The sequence below is a fragment of the Oryctolagus cuniculus genome, chromosome 3, assembly GCF_964237555.1.
Source record: "Oryctolagus cuniculus chromosome 3, mOryCun1.1, whole genome shotgun sequence".
Classification (NCBI taxonomy): Eukaryota; Metazoa; Chordata; class Mammalia; order Lagomorpha; family Leporidae; genus Oryctolagus; species Oryctolagus cuniculus.
Window position 1 is genome coordinate 58,481,069 of NC_091434.1, and position 23,798 is coordinate 58,504,866.

Genomic DNA, 23,798 nt, shown 5'->3' on the forward strand with positions numbered 1-23,798 from the left:
TTATCGTTGGAAAAATTTCTAGGAAAAGAGAGATATAGTGTAGGTAAGAAATATGTATGACGATGGAGCTAACTAGTGCATAACCAAATGCTATGTTATACTAGTTAGCATTTGATTTTAAACTCAGCTCCTCATCTCAGGTAAAGGGTACTATAATAGTTATGGTCAAAGTGTCAGCAATGGATTGTAAAACTTGGGGAGGTCAAGGTGACAGAAAGCACAAACTCTTTATGGTTAATACTTGTTGGTGCATGACTCATGCATGCTCCTTTGACAATCAGAGTCAGGGTAAAGAGAAGGAAAAAACTGGACTAAAAAGCAATCTTCATGAATATTTTAATTGTAAGTGACAGAGAGCCAATCAAGCAAACATAGAAAAAATGAATTCATTGGCTTCCTCTGCCCAAATATTGATGGGTAGTGAACATAGAACACAAATGATATCAGCAGATCAAATTCAGTTCACAATACTATCAACAGAGCAACTTCTATGTTTTGCTTGCTTGGGAGTAGCCTGCTTTGATGCCTGGAATGACAGCAAGATGGTGGCAGTATTTTCAAGCTTTGCATATGCACACTACCAAAACCGCCAGGAAGGAGAAAGGTTTTCTTTCCCAGAGGCTCCAGCTAACATATTATTATGTTTCATTGGTTCTCAATAGCTAATTTGCTCATCCCTCAACCAGTCATTGTGTCCAAGGGAACTGGACACACAAGTTCAGTGGTCAAGCATCTCATGAGACAGGTAGGATAGGTAGAAGCTCAATTCTATTCGAATCACATGCCTAAAAACTGAGAATGGTTGATGCATTCTCTAAAAATGTTTATTATGTTACAACCACCAGCAGAAAGACCTGAATTGAGGTGTGCGTTGGATGTTGAGAAAAGTCCTTAGCTGGCAGCTCTGCAACTCCTTTCCTGGCTTCACTCCTACTGATGATTAACATCTGGGCGAGAGATTTTTCTCCCATCATTGCCTTTCTCACGTGGAGTAGGAAGTTTCCAGTCCACTTCTGTTCTGGAATTCTGTTTTATCCACAGTCCCCACAGGGGGACTGGTGAGGACCTGCTCATTACCAAACTACCCTAGGCACACCCGGAGGGTGATAGGAAGGTGCTACTTATCATTCACTTAGGGGAAGTTTATAAACACAGGTTCTTGGTTTTTGAGATTGTTTCTGTTTGGAGGAGATCCTGAAGAAACCATTTTCTGAGAAATGTGCTGAGACATTGCGGGAGCTCAGTGAATCATGAAAAAACAGACTATGGCTTTTATGAATCCCATTTTTGTGGTATGAGTTGAGAGAGAGGTGGCTGTTTTGGAGTGCTGTGTTTGTAGGCTGTTCTCACCCTAAAGATGAAGTGTGAAAGGCAGGCTTAGAAAAAGTTGCAATACCTTTTGGTTGGTTTTCACATTTTCTGTCCATCTGTGGTATGTTACTTTCTGCAAACTTTCAAAAACAGCCTCAACACTGAAAAGGGAAAAAAAACAATCTGACCAGATCTTTTGAGAAATGACACACAAGAAAGCTCTATAACTTCACTATTTGTGATATTTTGAATCAATAATATAAATATTCCTAGATTTGGAGAATATTTTAAATCTTATTCTTTTATAATTATATGAGTAGCAATGAAAAATCTTTTGAAACATTATGCACTTTGCATATAATTGCACACAATTTTTTAAAAAATCTTATAAACTAGATACTTATACTATTTACACTAACATTATTAACTTTGAGGCATAAATTAATTGACTTGCTTAGGATTATACAATTGTGAAGCACTAGAGATGAGTTCAGACCTAAATAGAAAAATCTCACTTTCAACCTGCTCTCCTTCCTTGTCAAAATAACAATTTTTTAGTTATTCAAATTTTCAAGTCTAATATATTTAGGCGAGACAAAACTCAAACCCAGGCTTAGACTGAGTGCATCCTAAATGATTTAAACCAGTTACTAGCCCATTTCCCCAGCCAGTGAACATTGCATAAAGGGAAGACTGATAGACGTATTAACAAAAGCTTTTTCCTATGTAGAGAAAGTTATTGTTGTACTGAGTATGATGCTTGAAACCAAAATAGCCATCTTGCCACAAACATAAAGCTAAACCTGATACTAAAGTTCATGACATAGAAAGATGAAGGAAACGTAAGTCCTTAATGATAGTGTTGGCCAGCTGATATCAAAGCTTTGTTACTGCATGGAGTCTATCTTTAGCCTTTTTCTTAAGCAGAATAACATTTCTAATATTTATGTCACTTTGACAAGTGATATCAAACATAAACTATCGGCAGCATCTTGGTAACCTTATGGTCCTCCCAGCCAGTGCTTTTTTTTAAAAAAAATTATTTATTTGTTTTCAAAGGCAGAGTTACACAGAGAGAGAAGGAGAGGAAGAGAGAGAGGTCTTCCATCTGCTGGTTCACTCTCTAACTGGCTGCAACAGCCAGAGCTATGCCAATCTGGAGCCAGGAGCCAAGAGCTCCTTCTGGGTCTCCCACGTGGGTGCAGGGCCCCAAGGACCTGGGCCATCTTCCACTGCTTTCCCAGGCCATAGCAGAGAGCTGGATTGGAAGTGGAGCAGCTGGTATACAAACTCGCACCCATATGGGATGCCAGCACTGCAGGCAGAAGCCTTACTCACTATGCCACAGCACCAGTCCCCCTAACATGTTTTATCTCTAAATTAGCTATTTAGAATTCAGAACCTATTTTCTTATACAACAAGGTAAGATTTTCATTAAGTTTCCAAGGTAGCCCACAGAACATATTGATTCTTTGATGAAGCTAAGTAACACAGATAATTCTTGAGTAAGTATCAAGTATGGGTTTTTTCCCTCATTAACTAAAAGTATATTTCCCCATTCCTTTCTATATTCCATCAGCAAGCCTGTTGAAAATATACGCTGGTTCAGTTTGCTTTCTCTTTTCTTGCAATCCATCTCCATCAACCTAGTGAGAGTCACTCAAATCCATCAGACCCTCTCAAGCCCATCTGTCTAAACACACACCAGGCAGTCCTGCACTGGGATCTTTCTGTCCTCCAGGTTTCACCCACGGGTAGGGAGTTGGGAGTAGAGGGTTGGAGTGAATATGTTAACATTATAGCATATGCATCAAAATAAACAAAAATGGCTATTCTTCATCTGGGCTAACACCTAACTACTGCAAAAACTTGAATGTTTAAAAAAAAAATCTGAGACCCAAGATTATGTTTATATTTGACAGCCAGGGCAGGGTCAGGCCAAAATAAAGAGCCTGGAACTCAATTCAGATTTTCATCATGGATGATAGGAACCCAAGTACTTGAGCCATCATCTGCTGCTTTGGAAACTGGATTAAAAGTGGAGCCAGAACCCTAACCAAGTACTCCCATATGGGATGCAGTCATCATCCTAAACAGTGTCTTAACCACTGCATCAAATGGCTGCTTCAATTTTTAACTATTTTTAAGTATACAATTTGAATTAAGCATATTTACAATGTGTGTAAGGATCACCATGATCCATCACCAGAACTTTTCCATCATCCCAAACAAATCTGTATTCATTAAATAGTAATTCTCAATTTCTTCCTCTCCTCAGACCCTGGCAATTTCTATTTTGCTTTTGCCTTTGTGAATTTCTGTTCCACTTGATAAAAGTTATTTTTGAGAACTCACAGCCTTCCTAGAACCCATAGAATTCATATTCTTTGGCTCCCCAAAGTCTGCTTTGACCATCTTCTTCCCACAATGTCAAGCACTTCCAACCCTTCAATAACCTCCTTTTTCCACCCTTCAGAAAAAAGGATGCCTGCTTAGACTAATCCCCACAGGTGATGTTGACCAAGGGCTTGCATTGTGATAGATGCTGTTCTCAGTGCTGTCCGTGCATTTGTCCATTTCATCCTCATGAACCTGCCACCAGGGTGCTATTATTATCATCTCTATTGTACTGAAAGGAACTGAGTCTCACACACAGATGAAATATTTTCCCAAGAATACATTGCTAATAGGTGATGAAGCGAGGGATAAGACTGCAGAGGCAGTTTTTTCTAACCACAGCGGATGCTTATTAATCAACAGTGTGGTAATTAGAGGAATGTTAGGCTGGGTGCCTAATGGAATATTTTCAAAGATATTTTTGAGCTACGATAATTTCCTGGTGGGAAGCCAAGAGTCATCAGCCAGGCCTAGGGTACTTTTCTGCCTCACTCCTTTCCCATTTCCCTTTCCAATTGACTCCAAAAATGCAATCTTGATTCAGTCCTCCAAGTATCTTGGCTCTTTCACAGTCCTTGCCACCAACATCTTCTGGACCCTTTCTACCTGTCCTGAGGGACAGTGCCTTCCTACCTCAACCTCTTCTTCCTTGGATGGGAACAGAGGAGGCACCATGCCCTCCTTAGGCCTTCATTTGAAGAACGTGGCATCCAACTTTAATACTATCATAGTCAACCTCATTCTAGTCAAGATTTACCTCTTGGAAACAGAGCTAATGTCAGCGTAATTGACTTCTCCACCCAAAAGTTCAGTCTTCGTGGTCACTCACATACAATGGTTTTACAGCTAAACGAACAAAAACTAGACTAACAGAACTAGAAGGAACATTGAACAAAGCCATCAGGTTGACAGAAAAAGCAAAGAAACTGCCAAACAAGATGTTGAAATGGCTTTGTGAGACTACCATTTTGAATACTTTTTGGAATAAGACAGGGAATAAATAATAAATAAACATGCTTTGGTGATGGCCTGGAAGAATTCATTCAAACGTATTTATGACTCAGAAAGTAGGTTAATCACAAGTAAAAATAGCATATCAAAAGTATTACATTTTTCCATCCTGATATTTAATTTATTATACTTCAAAGTACTCTGAAATTTTGCTATATACATACATTTACTTAGAATGATTCAACAGACTTAGAAAATAAATTCAAGCTTCCTTCAAGTGAGAACTTCCCTAATGGAAGAAAACATTTTAAGCTTTTTTGAGATTAATTTCTAAGTTTTTTAAAAATTTTCTAAGAGAAATAAACATTGATTTTCCATTCCTGGTTCACTCCCCAAATGCCAGCAACAACTGGGGCTGGGCCAAGTTGAAGCCAGGAGCTGGTAACTCAATCCTGTCACCCATGAATGGCAGGTGTACAACCACTTGAGTCATTACCTGAAGCATCCCAAGTTGTGCATTATCAAGAAACTGGAATTGGAAGTGGAACTAAGACTCAAATCCAGTTATTCAGATATGGAATGTGGCTGCCCCAAATTATTTTTTAACCCCAAATTTCTAAAGAGATGGGAAAGTAAAGACTAGTAATGTTATTATTTTCTGAATATGAGGTTAATCTGGGTGAGAAGTAAGACAAGCATCCATGTGAGGTAAAGGGTAGCAGCTAAGAACTTAAACTCCAAAATGAGAGTTATTAGAGTTCAAAATGTAGCATAGCTACTCCTCATTGTATGATTTTGAGCAAATCACTTAAGGAGTCTGTGCTTCAATGTGTTGGCAAAATACAGGCAATAATGACAATTAAATCTTCCCCTGGTCTGGTTCATGGTAAGAAAGCAATAAAGTTTGATGGTATCGTCCTCTATATCTGTCCTCAGGGAGTTCTGAAGCAAGAGTGAAAGATGGGCATTGCCTTTAATGTCCTGTTGTGCTTTGTTTATTGGGGCAGGGGTCAGACTACAGACATCTGTTAAAGTAACATACTACTAATGGACTCTTCTGTGCTGCAGAAAGATCAGCCTCTCAGTTCTCCTAGCCATACTGGAAGGGTTTGTCTTGCAAGGTGGTTACAGCCTATGACTTCAGCACCAATGTTTGCCCTAGGCCAGTAGAATCACTTCTCTGGATGCCACCTCAGCTTCAGGGTGCTTGACAGTATGTGCCCCTCATCACAGTGATGGTTCTGTCTGCCTCTCTCCCACTCCCAGGTGCTAGGAGGAGTTACCTGCTCTGCTTCCTGGGATTATCTACCATACTGTAGGTGCTGAAACCTCAGAATTCTATGCCCAGAGGTCCCTAAGCCAGTCTCCTAGGTGTTAATGGGCCCTCTTGTTCAGTTTTCCTTCCTGAAGAGGCTCAGAACATCACTGGGGTTTGCATCCCTCATCCTGAAGTATGACCAGGAAACCCATTTCCAAGGTGGGCAGGTTGATGGAAGTGGCACTTGGGGGCACAGTCCCCTCCTGCTTTTGTGTGGGGCCTACCCCATGATGGGAAATGTACACAGGCAGGCAGCGCCAGCTCACCCAACAGTGTCACACCAGGAGCCAATCTAAACTCAACTTGCCAGCCTTTTAGAAAACCTATTAAAAGGTAGAAGGGCAGAACCTATAGTAGTTTGTTCACTTGATAAATAACTGTAAAACATTGATTCTGTAATATCTGGGAGCAAAGTGATTCTGCCCTGGGCTCACCAAATGTCAGGTGCAGAACTGAAAGAGGTGCCTGTTGCAATGTGCCCTTACAGGAATAGGAATGCAGGAAAAGAAAATTTCAAATTTGAGGAGCTGGTTTCTCCTAACTGCATCCAGCTTTCAAATTGTGACACTCGGTAGGTACCATTATAGGCCTGATTTGCATAGAAATAACTGTACCTACATGTTTGTAACCACTTCCCAAGAGCCCACTGTGACCAGAAATGTTCACTGACGTAATCTTAAGAGTCAAAATCCCATGACCTCTCCTTCCGTGGTTGCCGCCTTCTTTACTTCCCGTCCCCTGCAAACTTCTAGTTCAAAATATAAGCCCTTGGGGAGTTGTATCATCTGATTTCAAGAGAAAATCTGGAGTATAAATAGCTCTCAAAGATTATTTGATCACTCATTGAGTGCAGGGTCAGGTTTCACAGCCTGCTGCTCCCCCATCAACACACGGCCCGTATTTAGGAACTCTTCACTTTCAGCTTTGCTGACCCCACTGGGACTAACAAAACAGTCATGCCAAACACTAGTGGAAGCGTATTTCAAAGGTCAGCAGTGATAATATTTTACACGTGTGCTCCATATCTTTATTTTCTGAATAACGCATTTTAGAATCCCTAAGGAAAATGCACCAGTTATTTTTTTCACGTGGTACATTTCTCAAAATTTTAATAGTACTCACAGCATCAACAATGGTGCACACTTTTCCCCCACTAACTGGGATGAAGATCAATCCTGCTCTAGAGTGGGAAGTAAAGTTAATTTTAATGTTTGAGATCTTGTGCTGTTATCCCAGCTGCATGAATGTATTTCAAAAATGATATAAATACAGTTTTACGTTTTAGTGTCATCACCTAAAGTACTAAAATGGTTCACATCTTAAATATATAGGAAAATTGTTTATGATAATTATTTATCCACAAAAATTCAGGATGACTGTTCCTTATGCTGTAGTTTTCTTCTAGCCCTGTGTAGCATGGTTAAATAAACTTGAGGATCCCTGTAGTGTTCAGAAGGAGGAAGACACAGGGTAGGGGAAAAGGCAGTGCAGAGGAAAGCAGGTCACCTTTCTACTTCTCAGAACACCAATACTGACAGTGTCTCTGGACCTTTGCACTTGCTTTCCCCTTTGTCTGGGAGGTCTTTCCTCAGACTTCCCCATATGTTCTCTGACTTTCTTCTCATAATTATTTTCATTAATGTCACCCTCCTTAATTTCTTTTTGCTCTGTTTCCTTTAGAATATAAGGGCCATATGAGAGGGATTATTCTCTTTCAATTTTTAATTACTTCATAGGTTGACCATAATATTTCAGTATCTAAAGAGTACAGTGTTTAGATTCATAAAAGCTAAAAAGGCAGTTAGTTGCTAATAGAACATTTACCATATTCTAAGACCAGAATATGATTGATAGTGTCTGTAAATATTAACAGACAGTTGAACTTTTATCTTCCATATGATTTTTAACCCACATGAGAGTTACCACAGAGTGTTCATGAGTGGGGAAAATATCCTTTCTTAGAAGAACAAGTAGGCACAGAGAGGGGAGAGAGAGATTATTTTAAAGAAATGGCTCTTGTTTTTATTGAGGCTGGCATGTTTGAAATTTGCAAGGCAAGGCAGCCAGCTGGAAATTCCGGCCTTGGTGCTGCAGTCTGGATCCTGAGGGCAGTCTAGAGGCAGATTGCCTGCCACTTTAGGGAGCTTTTTTTTTTCTTAAAGCTTTCAACGGATTCAATGAGGCCCACCTACATAGTTCTAGAGTGATTCTGCATTACTCAAGATCTACTGATAAAATTATTTCCCGATTGTTGTGATTTCTTTATATGAAGAAAGGCTCACACATTACAGGGCATGGGGTAAATGAGTAGAAAACCATTGTATCATGAAGATCAAAGGCCCCAGTGCCCACTATGAAACCCCTAGCTAGAATGTGGTTGGGGGTAAGCTCTTAGCTCAAAGTGATGATCTTTCTATTTGTTCTTCCAGGATAGATATGTAGAAGGAGAACCATTCACCATTTAAGACATTTTATGTGGTTGTTTATAGTAAAGTAGAAAGACAAGTCTGACACTTCCCAGTATGGTCTTGGAGAAATGAAAGGCTCCCCATTACTCCTGAAATTGTCGTCGTCGTGCACCCAAGGTGCAGATGGGTGGGGACAGGCATCTTTGCTGGACTCATGCTATAAAATAATTTTGTCTCTAATCTCGTCCCCTATAGTACTTTCTGACTTGAAAAAGATTCCTTTATTCTACTCTTGATGCTATAAACTCAAGTGTAACAAAATTTTAGCCAAAAACAAAGTGCAAAAAAAGCTATAAACTGATTTTAGTATCACACTTGAATAGAAAAATTGGCAAACACACCCAATTTTGCCTCTGAAATTTTCTGTTTCTAGCTTCCCATTGAAACAAATACCAGCTTCTCCCAAATAAGTAGCCAAAGAAGTAGGGCCATTAAACTGTATGCCAAGGAACAGCGACTTTCACCTCACAAAGATTAGTTAACGTCATTTAATTCAGTAATAGCTTCGGCCAAAGAAGCTTCTAACCCTCCTTAAAGGATCATGTGGACCATAAAGTACTAATGAAGTCTTACTGCTACACACCTGTGGGGTCCTGCACTTGGGCTACTGTGAGGATGTGTGGTTTGTCAGTGAGACAGAGCCGGGACTTTGTGCTGTTAGCAGAGATCTGTGTTGTGCTCCTGATGCGCTATCATCCTCTCCTTAGGTACAGGAGACAGAGGTGCCTCTGGCAGCTGCATATGTACTGGCATTGGGCTCGCCCACCATGTTGGTGTCAGTGGTACCGACAGCAATGCGTTATGTCAAGCAAAGCATGCTTCCATTCTGTTGAAAGGCTCCTGGAAATAGCTCTGCATAGTTTCAACCCCTTTATTCTATTTGCTGTAGTCCTTTCCTTTAACAGACATGTATTTATGAATCCTCTTCCCTCTCATTCCCTAGTTTGATCAATTATTAGAATAGCATACTATTGACATTAGTAGTCTATATGTCCAGACTGGTATCATTGAAAAGCTTCAAATGCACAGGTCTATTCTTGCTTCCAGGAAATGATGATATTGAGAAATTAAGAGCTTTGAAATGTTACCTCACTTCTTTCCTTTAAATAGCTCATATAAATAATGGTCAGAGACAGATATCTTTATTTTAAATCTATTACTAGTTTCACTTTTTTTCTGATGTTGAATCTGAACTTTGGCAGACGGCTGCTAGACACCGAAGATGAGCTCAGCGACATTCAGACAGACTCAGTCCCCTCAGAAGTCCGGGACTGGTTGGCTTCTACCTTTACACGGAAAATGGGGATGGTGAAAAAGAAACCTGAGGAAAAACCAAAATTCCGAAGCATTGTACATGCTGTTCAAGCCGGAATTTTTGTGGAAAGGTAAGTGCACTGTTAGTATCTCAAGATAATACTGTTTGAAAGGCCGCAAATATGTTCACTATACCAAAGTTAAAATAAGTCTTAAATGAGGAAAGGCACAGTCATAATTATACCAGATTAGGGATTTTATAATGAATCTACTATAACAAAAATGCCTTGTTCTGAACGTATCAAGTTGGCAGGAAGATTGAAAGCAAAAGGTTTTGAATAACCATTATTCTCACATGAGCCTTTGCAAATAACTATTTAAAAACAACTCTAACACATATGAATAAAATATAACATCTCAAAAATAAATCCTACTCTGGGTAACAATCTATATATCAAAATTATGCAGGCCTTTTTTTCTGTTCTGAAGAAAAAAAAGACCATCTTCAAATCATCTTTCCATCATGGAAGGAGATTTCTCTAATTTCAACTTAGAGGAGTTTTTCAACATTTCTGTCAATAAAACAAGTGGTATTCATTGGTCCCTAGAACACAGAGTCAAATTACAAGAGTTTCAGTTGTGAAAATGCATGTTAACATGACTCAATTTTATGTTCGTTAAGCTCTAAAGAAAGGTTTATTTTTTCTAGGTGCATGTTTCAGAACTGAAAAAATAAAAAGATCCAAAAATAACAATCTTATATTTGACAAAGTTAAAAATTATCAGAAATTCCTTATATTGCAAATTTACATTAAATTACATTACAAAATTGTATTAATATTTTAAAAACTAATGAAATTGAGGAATAGAAAAACATTTTTTGTCCACATACTTAAAACTTAAGTGAGACCATATCATTTCTCATCCTCTCATATATTACGGCAATACCTCTAAAACACTACAAACTAACATTTGTCTTTCAAAAGAACAATTGAAAGACACTTGGGTATTTTTATAATGCAAATGAGAATGCATTGCAGGAGGCAGTGCATACTGTGAGATTTAAAGATGTAACCTTAGCACACACAGCTGCTAGTATCTTGGCTTTTGGTTGTATCCCAAAACAGCAGAGTGAATATTCAAATTATTTTGCAAATTTATTAACCTTATCTAATTGGCTCAGATTAAAGTATCCAAAAAGTAGTTTGAGCAGTTTGGTGATGCGATCACCACTCCTAATGGTGCATTAACCACCTGAGTTCTGGACCAGGTAGGACCAGAAGTCTGAGGCAGGGAGGCAAGGCTGACGAGGAAGTTTCCTTAATTATATTCTTGCTTTTAAGAACAGCTTCGGCAAGTGCGTGAGTTATGGTTTCCCCCTGGCATCAAATCTTAAAGCTCTAAGCAGTATTTCAAAGGGTCAGTAAGAGCATCACAGATGGAAGAGCTGATGTTGGATTTGCTGACGGAATATTTATATTGTCTTCTTTGTTAATGTGGAACTTGGCAAACTGAGAAGAAATACAAACTGATTTTCCAATTCTTTCCAAGAGAAAGTTAAGAAGAATGCCATAAAGTATACTCACATCCTAAATATCCATGTTTACGTGCTCCGTAAAACACATTTCCTTTAAAAGTCTCTAGAAAATATCAGAATGTTCCAAAGGTAACTTAATGAGCAATCTTAAGGAAATCAAGATACTAAGAATATATGGAAGTGAACGGTTTTTATCACTAGTGGATCTCCAATGGTAAGTGCCTAAAAATAATGAGACAGGTGTACCTGGAACATTAAAAAATAGTTATCTTCAATCCTGCAAATTAGGGATCTTTCTTGAAGTCTATGGCTTATTCCTCTCAAGATTTAAGTTCTCAGTAAGGGCTGGCAATTAGTTATCTAAAAGTATCCTAGATCTACTCACTTCCTCCTGTTAGGTCCTGTATCCCGATTTTAAGCCATCATCATGCCATCAGCAGTATGACAGCAGCTTTTTAAGTGGGCTCCCCTCTTCTTCATTCACCTTCTCTAAACACACAGTTTTAATATAAAAACTAGCTCCTGTCACTCCCAGACCACCCGATGCTTTTCCATTTCCCTTAATCACAGACCTTGCCTGAATAGCCTGTTTACCTTGTAGCTTCGCTGTGATGGCATCATTGTTGACTGAACATCTATGCCAGCCGATTTCAAATCCAAAAACATTGCTGAACTCTGTCCTGCCCTGGAACCTTTCATCCTGCTATCCCCCTGACAGAAGTAGTTCTCCCGACCCTGACACAGGGCTGACTCTGATTTTCTAGAGAATTTCTCATCACCCTCTGTGCTGATTCTCACTATTGCTGTGACCAACCAGTGGTCTACCTTATAGCACTTAACCACTGCTTCTCATCAGAGACCATCCCTGGTATATTTTTCTCTTCATCATTTTTATAAACCCCTATGAATGTAGTCATATTTCCCTTGCTTTCCATGAAATAATCTGTCGCCTAGTACAGACAGTATCTGGCACAAAAGGGGTTTTTAAAAGTTTCTCAAATTATATATTATAATTACAGAAAATTTTCAAGAAGTAAAATACCATATTATCAGCTTGATTTTCATAACCTGTGGGAGCCTAGGAAAATCATTATTTTTTTTCAGAAGCTTGTAATGTGTCTAATGACTGAAGTGTAAGGCAACTGGATTAAGGTGTTTCCCACACTCACCCTGATTCTAGGCTCAGTTGTCATGAATTTCCATCTTAATTTCTTATGTCTAATTTTTCATCCTAGAATTTTATGTTTTTAAGATTTAATTTATTTGGCCGGCACTGTGGTGCAGCAGGTTAATGCCCTGGCCTGAAGTGCCAGCATCCCTTATGGTCACCAGTTCTAGTCCTGGCTGCTCCTCTCCCACTCCAGCTCTCTGCTGTGGCCCAGGAGGGCAGTGGAGGATGGCCCAAGTGCTTGGGCCCCTGCACCCACATGGGAGACCCAGAAGAAGCTCCGGGCTCCTGGCTTCAGATCGGTGTAGCTCCAGCCATTGCAGCCATTTGGGGAGTGAACCAGTGGATGGAAGACCTTTCTCTCTGTCTCTACCTCTCTCTGTAACTCTGTCTTTCAAATAAATAAAATAAATCTTTTTAAAAAAGATTTAATTTATTTGAAAGGCAAAGTGTCAGAGACGGGGGGAGACACAAGAGAACAAGATCTTCCATCCACTGGTTCACTGCCCAAATAGCCAGGGCCGTCAGGGCTGGCCCAGGCTGAAGCCAAGGTCCAGGAACTCAATCTGGGTCTCCCACTTGCATGACAAAGACCCAAGGACTTGGGCCATCCTCTGCTGCTCTCCTAGGCATATTATCAGGGAGCTGGATCAGAAGTACAGTAGCCAGGGCTCAAACCCACACTCTGATACAGGATGCTCATGTTGTAGTTGGCAGCTAAACCCACTGTGCCACAATGGGTCCCCTAGAATTCTATTCTTGATTATACAATTAGAAAGGTAATGATAATAGAAATGTTTGTCTACCTCTTTGGAAAATTAATCCTCTTTTTCTTTCTTTATATTCCATATGATGGAAAAGTACATTGAAAATCACTGCTCAACCTACTCTAAACTCAGTAGCATCACATTTTCCCACTGAGCCCAGGGAGCTCTGAACAATGTAGGAATTGGAACCAATGGTATTGGCTACAGACTAATGAGAATAATTAAAGTAATGATTATAATGGCTCTCTTATATTGAGTACTTATTAGATTAACCTAGGCATTTATATCACTTACTCTCTTCAAAAAGCTTATAATTATTCTCATTTTACAAATGAATGATATTAAATAGCTTTCCAAAGGTCACACAGCTAGTGACTGGCTAACTTGTGATTCAAAGCATGTGTTCTCTTTTGCTGTATCATGCTGCCTTTCATACCATGAAGTGAAACTGATTTAATGTGAATTAAATGTTTTGTTGTTCCTGATTTTCATATTGAAAATTACCCTACTTGCTACCCTTCCATTTTCCTTGCACCTTCTCCATTTAGTAAAAATGACTAGAAAAATAGAAAAGTCTAGTTGTTTAAAAAAATACAAAAAAACAAAAAACAAAAAAAAACCAATAACACCCACTGTTGACAGTAATTACTTTCTAAATCTTTTGTCATGGGATTAGTAGTTTCCTTGCTCTGTAAGAAGTAAGAATAATTATACCTATCTTAATGGCTATAATTAATATATTTTTATTTATAAACTGCTCAGAAATCTTAGAAGAGGGATAAGAATAAATTTTTTTTTTGTCTCTGATCACCCACACCCAGAAATGATTTATAAAAATCATTTAAAATAAACATAAAACTAAAGCAACAGTGTCTCTGGGATAAATTGGGAAAATAGTTGATTAAGGAAGCGTAGGCTAGAGATCTAATTAAACAATATTTTAATTCTGAACATGCAAGAAGATTAAAATTAGACATGATCAATTACTTGGTTTTAGTTTTTAAAAAATGGCCCTTATTTAGAAACTATTTAACATGGCTCACAGATTTTTACTATAAGGTTCATTGACTTGAAAAAGATTAATGTCTTCCACAGGCATTGTGGTGGGAGAAGTTGCACAAGTTAATCTAGTAATAGGCTAACTTTTTCTAAAAGTTTAGGAACATGATTAATCAGTTGAATTGTTTCTTCCTAGGATTTTGTGGAGGAACCATGTAGCTATCAAAGTCCTAAACAGAAGCCTATGCTATTTCTACACAAGTGGCTACTGCATTGATTTTTATATGAACCCATGGAGGGGGTTCTTTTATTTCATTTACGTCATTTTGGTTGTCCATCAAAAGGTGGAAAGATCAAATAAATCCCTGATTAATAAAAATATTTCATGGATACTATTACAGAATGGAAAGAACAGTATTTTCTTTCTGAATAATCTTTCTTAAATCATATTGAATGACAATTTGAACAAGCAAGCAATTTTTGCCGACAAGATCTCCCTGAATATCCTTAACAAAAAAAGTTATGTAAATTCTGATGATGCTACATGTTCCCTCTTACAATTTCAAAAAAAAATCTATAAAGGAAATATTTTAATGACATTCAACTTCAAGACTAAAAATTGTGGCACAAAAATAAAATTCAGCTGTTATGGATATGGTAGAACATTAGAAAGTATTCTTGTGCCATAGGCAGAGTACAGTCTTCCTTTTTAATAAGATTAAGTCCAGGAAAAAAGATCTTCAGACGGAAACTAAAATCACATTAACTTTATAGGCTGGTTATGAATAGATAAAATACTGTTAACATTTGCCTAATTGTGGATGCTTTATATATAGTGACTACAGTTATCCTTGGCACAAAAGTTTGAAACTAGTGATAAAAGGTGAATGATTCAAACATGACCTGTACCTCTACATTTAATACATAGTTGAAAATTTTGAATAAATGATTTTATATGCTTATTTTTTTCTTTTTTAGGATGTACAGAAAAACCTATCATATGGTTGGTTTGGCATATCCAGCAGCTGTCTTAGTAACATTAAAGGTGAAATAAATTCAATTATTTTCTTCCATAGAATAGTCATTTTAAAAATCTTCTAATGGTTAGGAGAAAATGAAAATAGGTCTCTGTTGCAGCCTACATAATGGAATGTAAAAAATATTTGTACCATTTACAAAAGGCAGTGAATTCTGAACCATGGACTCATTGTAAACTTGAGGGAGGATATACGTACACTGACAAACTGTATCAAAATATATGCATCTGTGTGTGTGTGTGGATGCGATTTTTCCCATCATGTTTTATTTAGGTGGGTCTTGAATTCCATCTTGAGCTGGCTCTAGTACCTGTGAAAACATAAACATACTTTGTTATGTATATTATTGAAGAAGTAAATGCATCATAAGTTAATGCTATTGTGAATTACTTTCAAAAGACAAAACATAGAAGAAAATTAGACTTTCATCTCTGAAAAAGAGCAAGATCCAAGAAATTTAAGGGAAAAAAAAAATCCATCTCTTATGTCTGGCTTCCCCCGTTCTGAGGCCCAGTTGCAGAATTTTACTCTGAAGCTCTGACATGAGGAAAGTTGTTGGCTGTCTTGTCTCCACGGTGTGTGCTTGTGATGATATTTCTACAGAGGCACTTGATGGGCTTATTTTTCTAAATCCCTCATTTCTATGACTTGATTTGGTTGGGGAAATTCCAATTTGTCTGACAGCTTCATCGTGGTTTTCCTGTCTTAACTCAAAACCAAAAGGATATTGGCAAGAAAAGTCCTTGGGTTGCCTTATTTCTGATTTATTATACTACTTTTCTATTTTACATTTGCATGTCTTTTTGTTTTTAAATTTCCTTTCATGTATCCTCTTTGCATTTGTCCCTCCTCTGCTGCATTAGATTTCTGTCATAATCTACAAAAATAGTACATTTTTCTTTTTAGGTTTAGGTCTCTAAAGTTGTAACACAGACAAGTATATAACTGAAATGTCACATTAGAGAATACTAATTATTCCTCAGTTCAAGACATCTTGTCTTCCCTATTATTTCCTCAACTATTGGAAATTATTTATTTTTATTTTCTTTATTTGGATAATCTCTGCTTAGAAATCAACTAATAAAAATGTTGGTGTGAGAGAATGTAATAGATTTTCTAAAATGTGTTATAGTAAAAACACGTGAATGCACACTTCCAAGGAGATGTCTGCAAGTAAAGCAATTGTCCTCATCTGTCATAGTTTACAAATGTAAATCTTCATTGGGAGACCCCTACTTGGAACTATAAATAGCAACCTTTGTAAGAGTTTGAACTGTCTTCCCTGTTAGTTTTGAAATTCAATAAAAGATGTTAGTCTCATTTGAGCTTTACTGGTGGTAAAACTCCTGCTAAACAGAACTTGTAGAAATTTTTACTTTACCAAAATATAAATCAAGTGGTTGGGAATGAAAATGCAAGATTTTAACAATGGTATTCAGGCAAACTGAAAAGTATTTTATGGATGTTTGTTTCCAAGTGCTCAAAGGGGCTATTTGAGGCAATTGCTATTGTTTTTCATAGAATTCATTTTAAAAATAAACTTGAATACTTTTTATCACATAGTTAAATTTTTATGCACAGAGAGTTGAACTCTAAAAATTTGTTAAGCAAATGAAATTCTAAACTGTGCCTATTTGAATTCAAAATTAATATGTAGCTTTAAGACTGTGAGCAAACGCTAGGCATTCAATGCTAACAGTTTCTGATCATCTTTTAAACTGGCAACTGTGATTCTTTAGGTTTAAGCAAAATCAACAGGCATCTGGTAAAGTTTGCCGTCCCTGCTCACTGTCCTCTCACATTGTTGTATGTACTTTCCTAGTTCATATTTGCCCAACAGGCCTGCCTGCTTCTCTAGGGAACTGGATGAAATGCCAAAATCACCATCCTGCAACTCAACCACAATGCCCACTTTTTCTCACCATCTGTCCCTAGAGAAAGGTGATATTGGAAGTGACCCCCTAAAATATATATGAAAATGTGGGGTGCCACATATGCTATCGAAATTTGGGGTGCCAGACAATATCACCATATGCTTATTAATAAATCCCCAATATTAATAAGCCCAAGAGGGTTCTTGCCTAATATTTAGAGAAGAATTCTAAATAGTGGCATCAATAAACAAGGCAGCATGGTACATTTTAGGCTTTTATTTAGTGAGAAAGATACATAGAAGAGTGAGAGCTTTATCTAAGAGAGAGAGGGGTAAATCTGGGTTCATACCGAGCACCAGGAACCAGCCACATGGAGGAGCATCTAGGCCAGGAAGCCTAGGGTGGGTAGTCCGAAGGCCACGCGCCATGGAGGCCCAGGGCTACAGCCAGCCCCCTCCTGGCAAGAAGCCAGGGAAAAGAGAGAAGGGCGGGACACACCATGTCTCAGGCTTTTAACCTACTTCCAAAGGGGAGTGGTTAATTAACCTGATTGGCCGCTGGGCACTCAGGTGTGGCCAGGCAGGGCATGAGGTCACACAGGGGTGTGGCGAAGGGGTGGCCTTCCAGCTCACAAACCTAATCAACTTTAACCGTATGCCTGCCTACTTCATTAGGTATACGTGATTTAGCCAAGGTTCAAGTAAGCAGTAACAAGGTGGTATATACTCTGTCCATGGTGTTTGCCTCTTAAAAGAGAACATAAAATATCACAACTTAAAGCCAAATGGCTGGCTGACTGTTACGGTGAAATGTTAAGCAATGTAGCAGGTGGTGAGTGGGAAAGAGAATTTGAAGCCCCCTTCCTTTCTCCATCACTTGACACTACCAGGCATTCTACCTTAAAACAAGAGCCACTCTGGAAAAATGATTTATGGCAGAAAGTTGGAGAGATTAAAGGTAATAGTAATATTATAGTGTTATCTAGTTTATTACATCATTGTAATAACTTTGGAATAAGTGGGAAGATCTCTGTGCTATATTAAGCATTATGGGCTCACTTTTGTGGACTCCTGGATACTAAGTGGCCCTGTCATTTCAGACTATAGTAAAAATATATTGTGACATGCTGAATTGAAATATGACCTGTCATATGTATAATTCCTAATCTTTCCAATATTTTCTGTAGAAATAAATATTGCCACCTGAAATTTTTATTCTTTTTGTCTACAGGATGTTGATAAATGGTCTTTTGATGTATTTGCCCTAAATGAAGCAAGCGGAGAGCATAGTTTGAAGTTTATGATTTATGAACTGTTTACCAGATATGATCTGATCAACCGTTTCAAGGTCAGAAACATGGGACAAAGTGAAATGCTGTTAGATTTGGTTGCTTGAATAAGACTGAAGATGCAGAACATTGAGTCACTAGTCAATTCATTTAGAATTTTCCTAGTTAGCCAGTCACAGAACAAGGTGGATGAATTTACCACATGGTAGAAACATCCTCCACAGCTTGTATATCCTCCTGGAGATCATGGGGCCAAGATGGCCTCATCCCAACAAGATACCAACATCCTCAAAATTGCTCATTGAACATTAATGTAGAGATTGGAAGCCATGTCTTAAAGAAATAGTATAGATCTCCAGGGTACCTAAAACACTGAATGAACCTTTATTGGTAGCTTTGCTCAAGCTTATATAAAGGGCTTCTAATTGACTTCATTTAGAGCCATCTAAACAACAGAGTTGGTCCAGATGTCTGAGCAGTCTGCAGTCCTATAGAACTATGGCATTTTTAATGCCAGAAATACGAGAAGGGGGTCATCCCTTTTAACCCTCATATACTACAGATAGAAAATTTAACTTCACCTTATGTAATTGGAGATTTTTACCCCTTTAAGAACTGGTCGTCTTATTTGACTCTGAAAGATAGAAACATTTAAAGAACCATAGTGTGGATAAGATTGCTATTTAAATACTTGGGAGTTACGATCACTCATCTTAGGTTTGAAGGTTTGAAAGCTAACACATTAATGAAGTCATTTTTCAGAACCATCTACATTGAGCTTAAAGATATCACTGCTTATTTTGCACTCACTTCCAAACATTGTGCCACTTTCATAGTCAAAATTTAATCATAATTATTACTTTCCACAGATTCCTGTTTCTTGCCTAATTGCCTTTGCAGAAGCTTTAGAAGTTGGTTACAGCAAGTACAAAAATCCGTATCACAATTTGGTTCATGCAGCTGATGTCACTCAAACTGTGCATTATATAATGCTTCATACAGGTATTATGGTAAGAACATCTTTATAACTGAAGTTTTTTGGTTTGGAATCAACAAATTTCATTCTCCCAATCTCCCACTGTCTTTTTTTTTTAAATATTTTACTTAATTGAAAGGTAGAATTACAAACAGAGAGGAGGAGAGACAGAGAGGTCTTCTACCTGCTGATTCACTCCCAAATGGCCCCAAAGGCTGGAGCTGGGCCTATCTGACACCAGGAGCTTCTGGGTCTCCCACATTGGTGTTGGGGTCCATGCACTTGGACCATCTTCCACTGCTTTCCCAGGCCATAGCAGAGTGTTGGATCAGAAGAGGAGCAGCCGGGACACAAACCAGCGCTCATATGGGATGCCAGCACTGCAGGCCAAGGCTTAGCTTCCTGTGCCACAGCCTGGGTTCCACCCCCATTGTCTCTTTAGTGCCCATAGAAGCATTATCAGTAATAATCTTTTGGATTTTGAGGTTTATTGAGTTATTTAAAACATTTTTCAAAATGTATTTTAACTTGGTGAGAAAAAAAAAAAGATTATTTCTAGGGATGCATTGCAGTATATGAGTTTTTTTAAAATTGAAGCATTGTACTTTGTGTTTGTAAATTTTCCTATAGGAATTAAAAATTTGACCCAGAGAAGGAGCCTTCTAAATAAAAATTAGGATGCTTTCTCTTTTTAATTATGCTCTTCTAAACTTTGTAGATTTTTCTTTTTCTTGTGTTGCTAGTTATCAAATTTTAATTGGGATTTGGGGAAATTATTTATGTGAATTCTTCCAAATTCTCTTTCCTCTTCTTTGCATATGAACAAATCCTGTATGAGTGAATAAATGATTCAACAGTGCAAGTACTGGGGTGACAGTGAGTAAAACAGGAACTCTGAGACAGCTTCAACTTTCTGTAATGTCTTATATCTCAGGATGACCCTAAATGTGAAGGGGGGGCATCTTTTTTCTGAAGGTACCAAAAATAAGGGGGTTCAAAGGGATATGAGCCAAGTGAGATTCCAGATACTGTTACCTTCTTGGTTCCTCATCTGTCAATGTAGGCTGAGATAGTTAGATAATAATGTATGTAAATGGAATGTTCTGCTTCACCCCATAAATATGCACTACTAATCTCTTAGGGTTTGGGAAGTCCAATCCTTTCTACTGGCAAGAATCATTAGCACTCAGGTCTGTGTACTTTGTATTCTTTGGAGTCCAAATATTCTCAATACTTCATCATTCTCCAATGGCATGGGGTCCTAAAGATCTTGAAAACTCCCAACAGGTGCATTTATCACATACAGAATTTTTCCTCATCATGTCATCTCCCTCAAGAAAGAGTACCTTCTGGTTTATTACACATAACACCCATTTGCTATGATTTGGTCAATAACGTCTCATATGGTGACTGAAGAAATTATCTGTTCATCTTTTTCTTCCTAAATGTTCCAGATTCATCAATGCTTTGGGCCTAGATCACACTCCTGTCTCTTCTTCCACACATCTATTGATCCAAAGCAAATCATTCCAAAGCATAATGGATTAAAATCATATTTTAGTATTGTAGGGTATTTAGTAGGGTCTGTGGTTAGAATGGACCCAACTAGAAAGCTGTCATTTGGGGTCTGTCATGTGATTGCCACCAGTAAGTGACCATGACTGATGACATCTGAGGACATTGCTAAACAGGATATCCAATGGTTCACTAGCGTGGCTGTCTTAATCTCACTGCAAATCTATAGAAATATATATTGTATGACAAGTTCATGAAGTCACATAACCTGCTTGGGAGCTAAGCCTTACCTTTAGGGGGACATAAATCTCAGAAACTTCACAAGACAGTGGCAAAACCCTTCTTGTGACCTTCTGTAAAGCTGAATTAGATGTGTTGTAATCAGGTACAATATGTTTCCCCATTTAATGCAGACACAGACACCACTCATCTAAAGTGTAAATGGGCTAGATCAAACACATCCTGGCTAGTCTCAGTCCTTGACTGAAGTTTGTTCTTCCTTTATTTCAGTAGTCCAATTTGAAATTGAAAAGAGGGCAACAGTAGTTACTAGTTATAAGTACAAATGCTAACATTCTATGATGTAAAACTATAGCCTAAAAATATTGTAAGCCTTTCAACATAGCGTATGTGACCTTCTTTACCCGTTTCCCATTCCAGACTAAATGTGTGTGCGCACACACTCACCAAGATTACTTTAATGACCTTTTTGTTTAATATGGCTTCATTGTCATAGCTGTCCTTGAACTCATTGTTTCTAGTTTGTCTTCACAGGAATATACGATGCATATTAAACAAAGTGCCTCCTGGCAGCTGCAGATGCTGTTATACTTGGGCAAGTTGCTTCAATGCCTTACTGCTTAGAGCTGCTTGCTTTTCCTTAAGGCCTTTGTCCTGAATCTGATAGCAATTGTCCTGTCATGTGCTTGGCATTTCCTCTTTCCTGAAAGCTGTGACTTTGAAGAAATTAGCTGAAAATGAGATATTTAAATATCACTGAAATGTAAACTGAACTGAATGCTTTTCTCAGAACAAGATGGAATGGAAAAGCAATACTTACTTCAGCATAAAATACCTTCTTTAATTATGAAATACAATGAGAAAATATATACCATTCAGGATTAGAGATAAGAATTTTATCATTTTAAAATGTTTCTATTTTAACTACACTTTTGCTTGTTTGGTTTGACACAAGTGTAAGGGGTTCCAAATAAAATGTCTTATTTCAACTTCTGATGTCTGCTCAGAAGGAGACATTGAAGAGGTAGGGGGTTTCAGAATGTTTGTAGAAAATGCCCGCTATGAAAAAACTGTCCATGAATAAAATTTTTGCACCAAAATGAACTTATTTTTAATCTCACATTTGCACAAACTTGGACATTCTCTAATATTACTGGGTAAATAGAGAACTTCAATTCTACAATGTGATCATTTTTTACAAGGGAGATGTTGCAGAACAGAACAAACTATTCCCACTTCCTTGGGAAGCTGGGAAATCTGGCCCAGCTGGCATGACTGTTGGAAAGTTGAAGATGTTAGTAAGGTTCTCGTAGGCACTTTCTGAGAAGGCCAGGATTTACCAAACATTGTTATTTCTCCTAATTCAGCAAGATTGACTTGGAAAGTTGGATTACATTTTACTCATTCTTTTGTAAGAATGTGTCACAGGCTGTTTACTCATCAATAGTTTGGTCATTATAAAAGTAATGATGGTATGGCCAACGCCGCGGCTCAACAGGCTAATCCTCCGCCTTGCGGCGCCGGCACACCGGGTTCTAGTCCTGGTCGGGGCGCCGGATTCTGTCCCGGTTGCCCCTCTTCCAGGCCAGCTCTCTGCTGTGGCTAGGGAGTGCAGTGGAGGATGGCCCAAGTCCTTGGGCCCTGCACCCCATGGGAGACCAGGAGAAGTACCTGGCTCCTGCCATCGGATCAGCGCAGTGCGCCAGCCACAGCGCTCCGGCTGCGGCGGCCATTGGAGGGTGAACCAACGGCAAAAGGAAGACCTTTCTCTCTCTCTCTCACTGTCCACTTTGCCTGTGAAAAAAAAAAAAAGTAATGATGGTAGAACTTTAGTGTTATCCAGGACCAATAAAATATATTTAAACAGAAAAAAATAAGAAACTTTACAATAAATGGTGAAAGAAAAGGCAGAATGAATTAATATGTTGATACTAGTCAAAGCTAGGTTACACTGCCAATTTTCCTATTTTTGGGATGTTATTTCAACAATCTTTTCTCTACGGGGAAAAGTGGTGTGTGTTTTTATTTTCATGAATATGGGAGTGTTAGTTCCTTGAAACAAAATAGCATTGTAGAACGTTCATTTAGCTAAAACTCTTTATCCTTCCTCACTGCCCAGATCCGATAAGACACTAGTCAGTTACTTTGTGTCTTAGTTGGTGCCCTGCTATTTCAGGACAGCGCTATCAGTATGATATTCATGGAGCACTCCAGCGGCAGCCCAACACTGGCAGGTGACTAATACATCCTGTCATCTGCAAGATATTCAGGACCACAGCCTAAAAGGGATTGCAATGAAGTCATTGTCTTTCTGTTAATGTCACAAGGGGTACCAGCAAGCCTGAGAGTAGACAATACAGACAAGAGTTAAAACTAGCAAACCTACTTCCATTTTTCTCCTTTTGTCACTTAACATGTAGTCCTGTGCCATGGTGACAGTGATGTATAATAATTCAGTTCAGCCATTAAAGATCAAAGGCTTTACAGAACTGCCAAACTCCTTCCAGCTTGTCATCTTGGACTTGAAAACGTACACAGGCCTCAGCCAGAGAGTACATGCCTTTTAGGGTTCCTGACACTCCTGCTTCTAACCGTGAGAGTAGAAGAAATAGTGATGATTTGAAGCTGGTTCCTTTGGACTTTTTAGTACACTGACTACTTGTAGAAGTGGTCTCCATGCTTTGAAATGATTGATTAG

The 23,798-nt window shown here is 38.3% G+C and overlaps 1 protein-coding gene across 7 annotated transcripts in view; it reads left to right on the top strand.

Annotated features, from left to right (window-relative positions):
• The window catches only part of PDE1A (phosphodiesterase 1A), a 372,031-nt gene that overhangs the window by 280,578 nt on the left and 67,655 nt on the right, over positions 1-23,798 (top strand). For all 7 annotated transcript variants that reach the window (XM_051849383.2, XM_051849382.2, XM_008258812.4 and 4 more), the window contains 4 exons: positions 9,648-9,830; positions 15,149-15,215; positions 18,312-18,428; positions 19,239-19,379. In XM_051849383.2, coding sequence (XP_051705343.2) covers positions 9,648-9,830; positions 15,149-15,215; positions 18,312-18,428; positions 19,239-19,379 — 508 coding nt within the window. The remainder of the gene's footprint in view (positions 1-9,647; positions 9,831-15,148; positions 15,216-18,311; positions 18,429-19,238; positions 19,380-23,798) is intronic.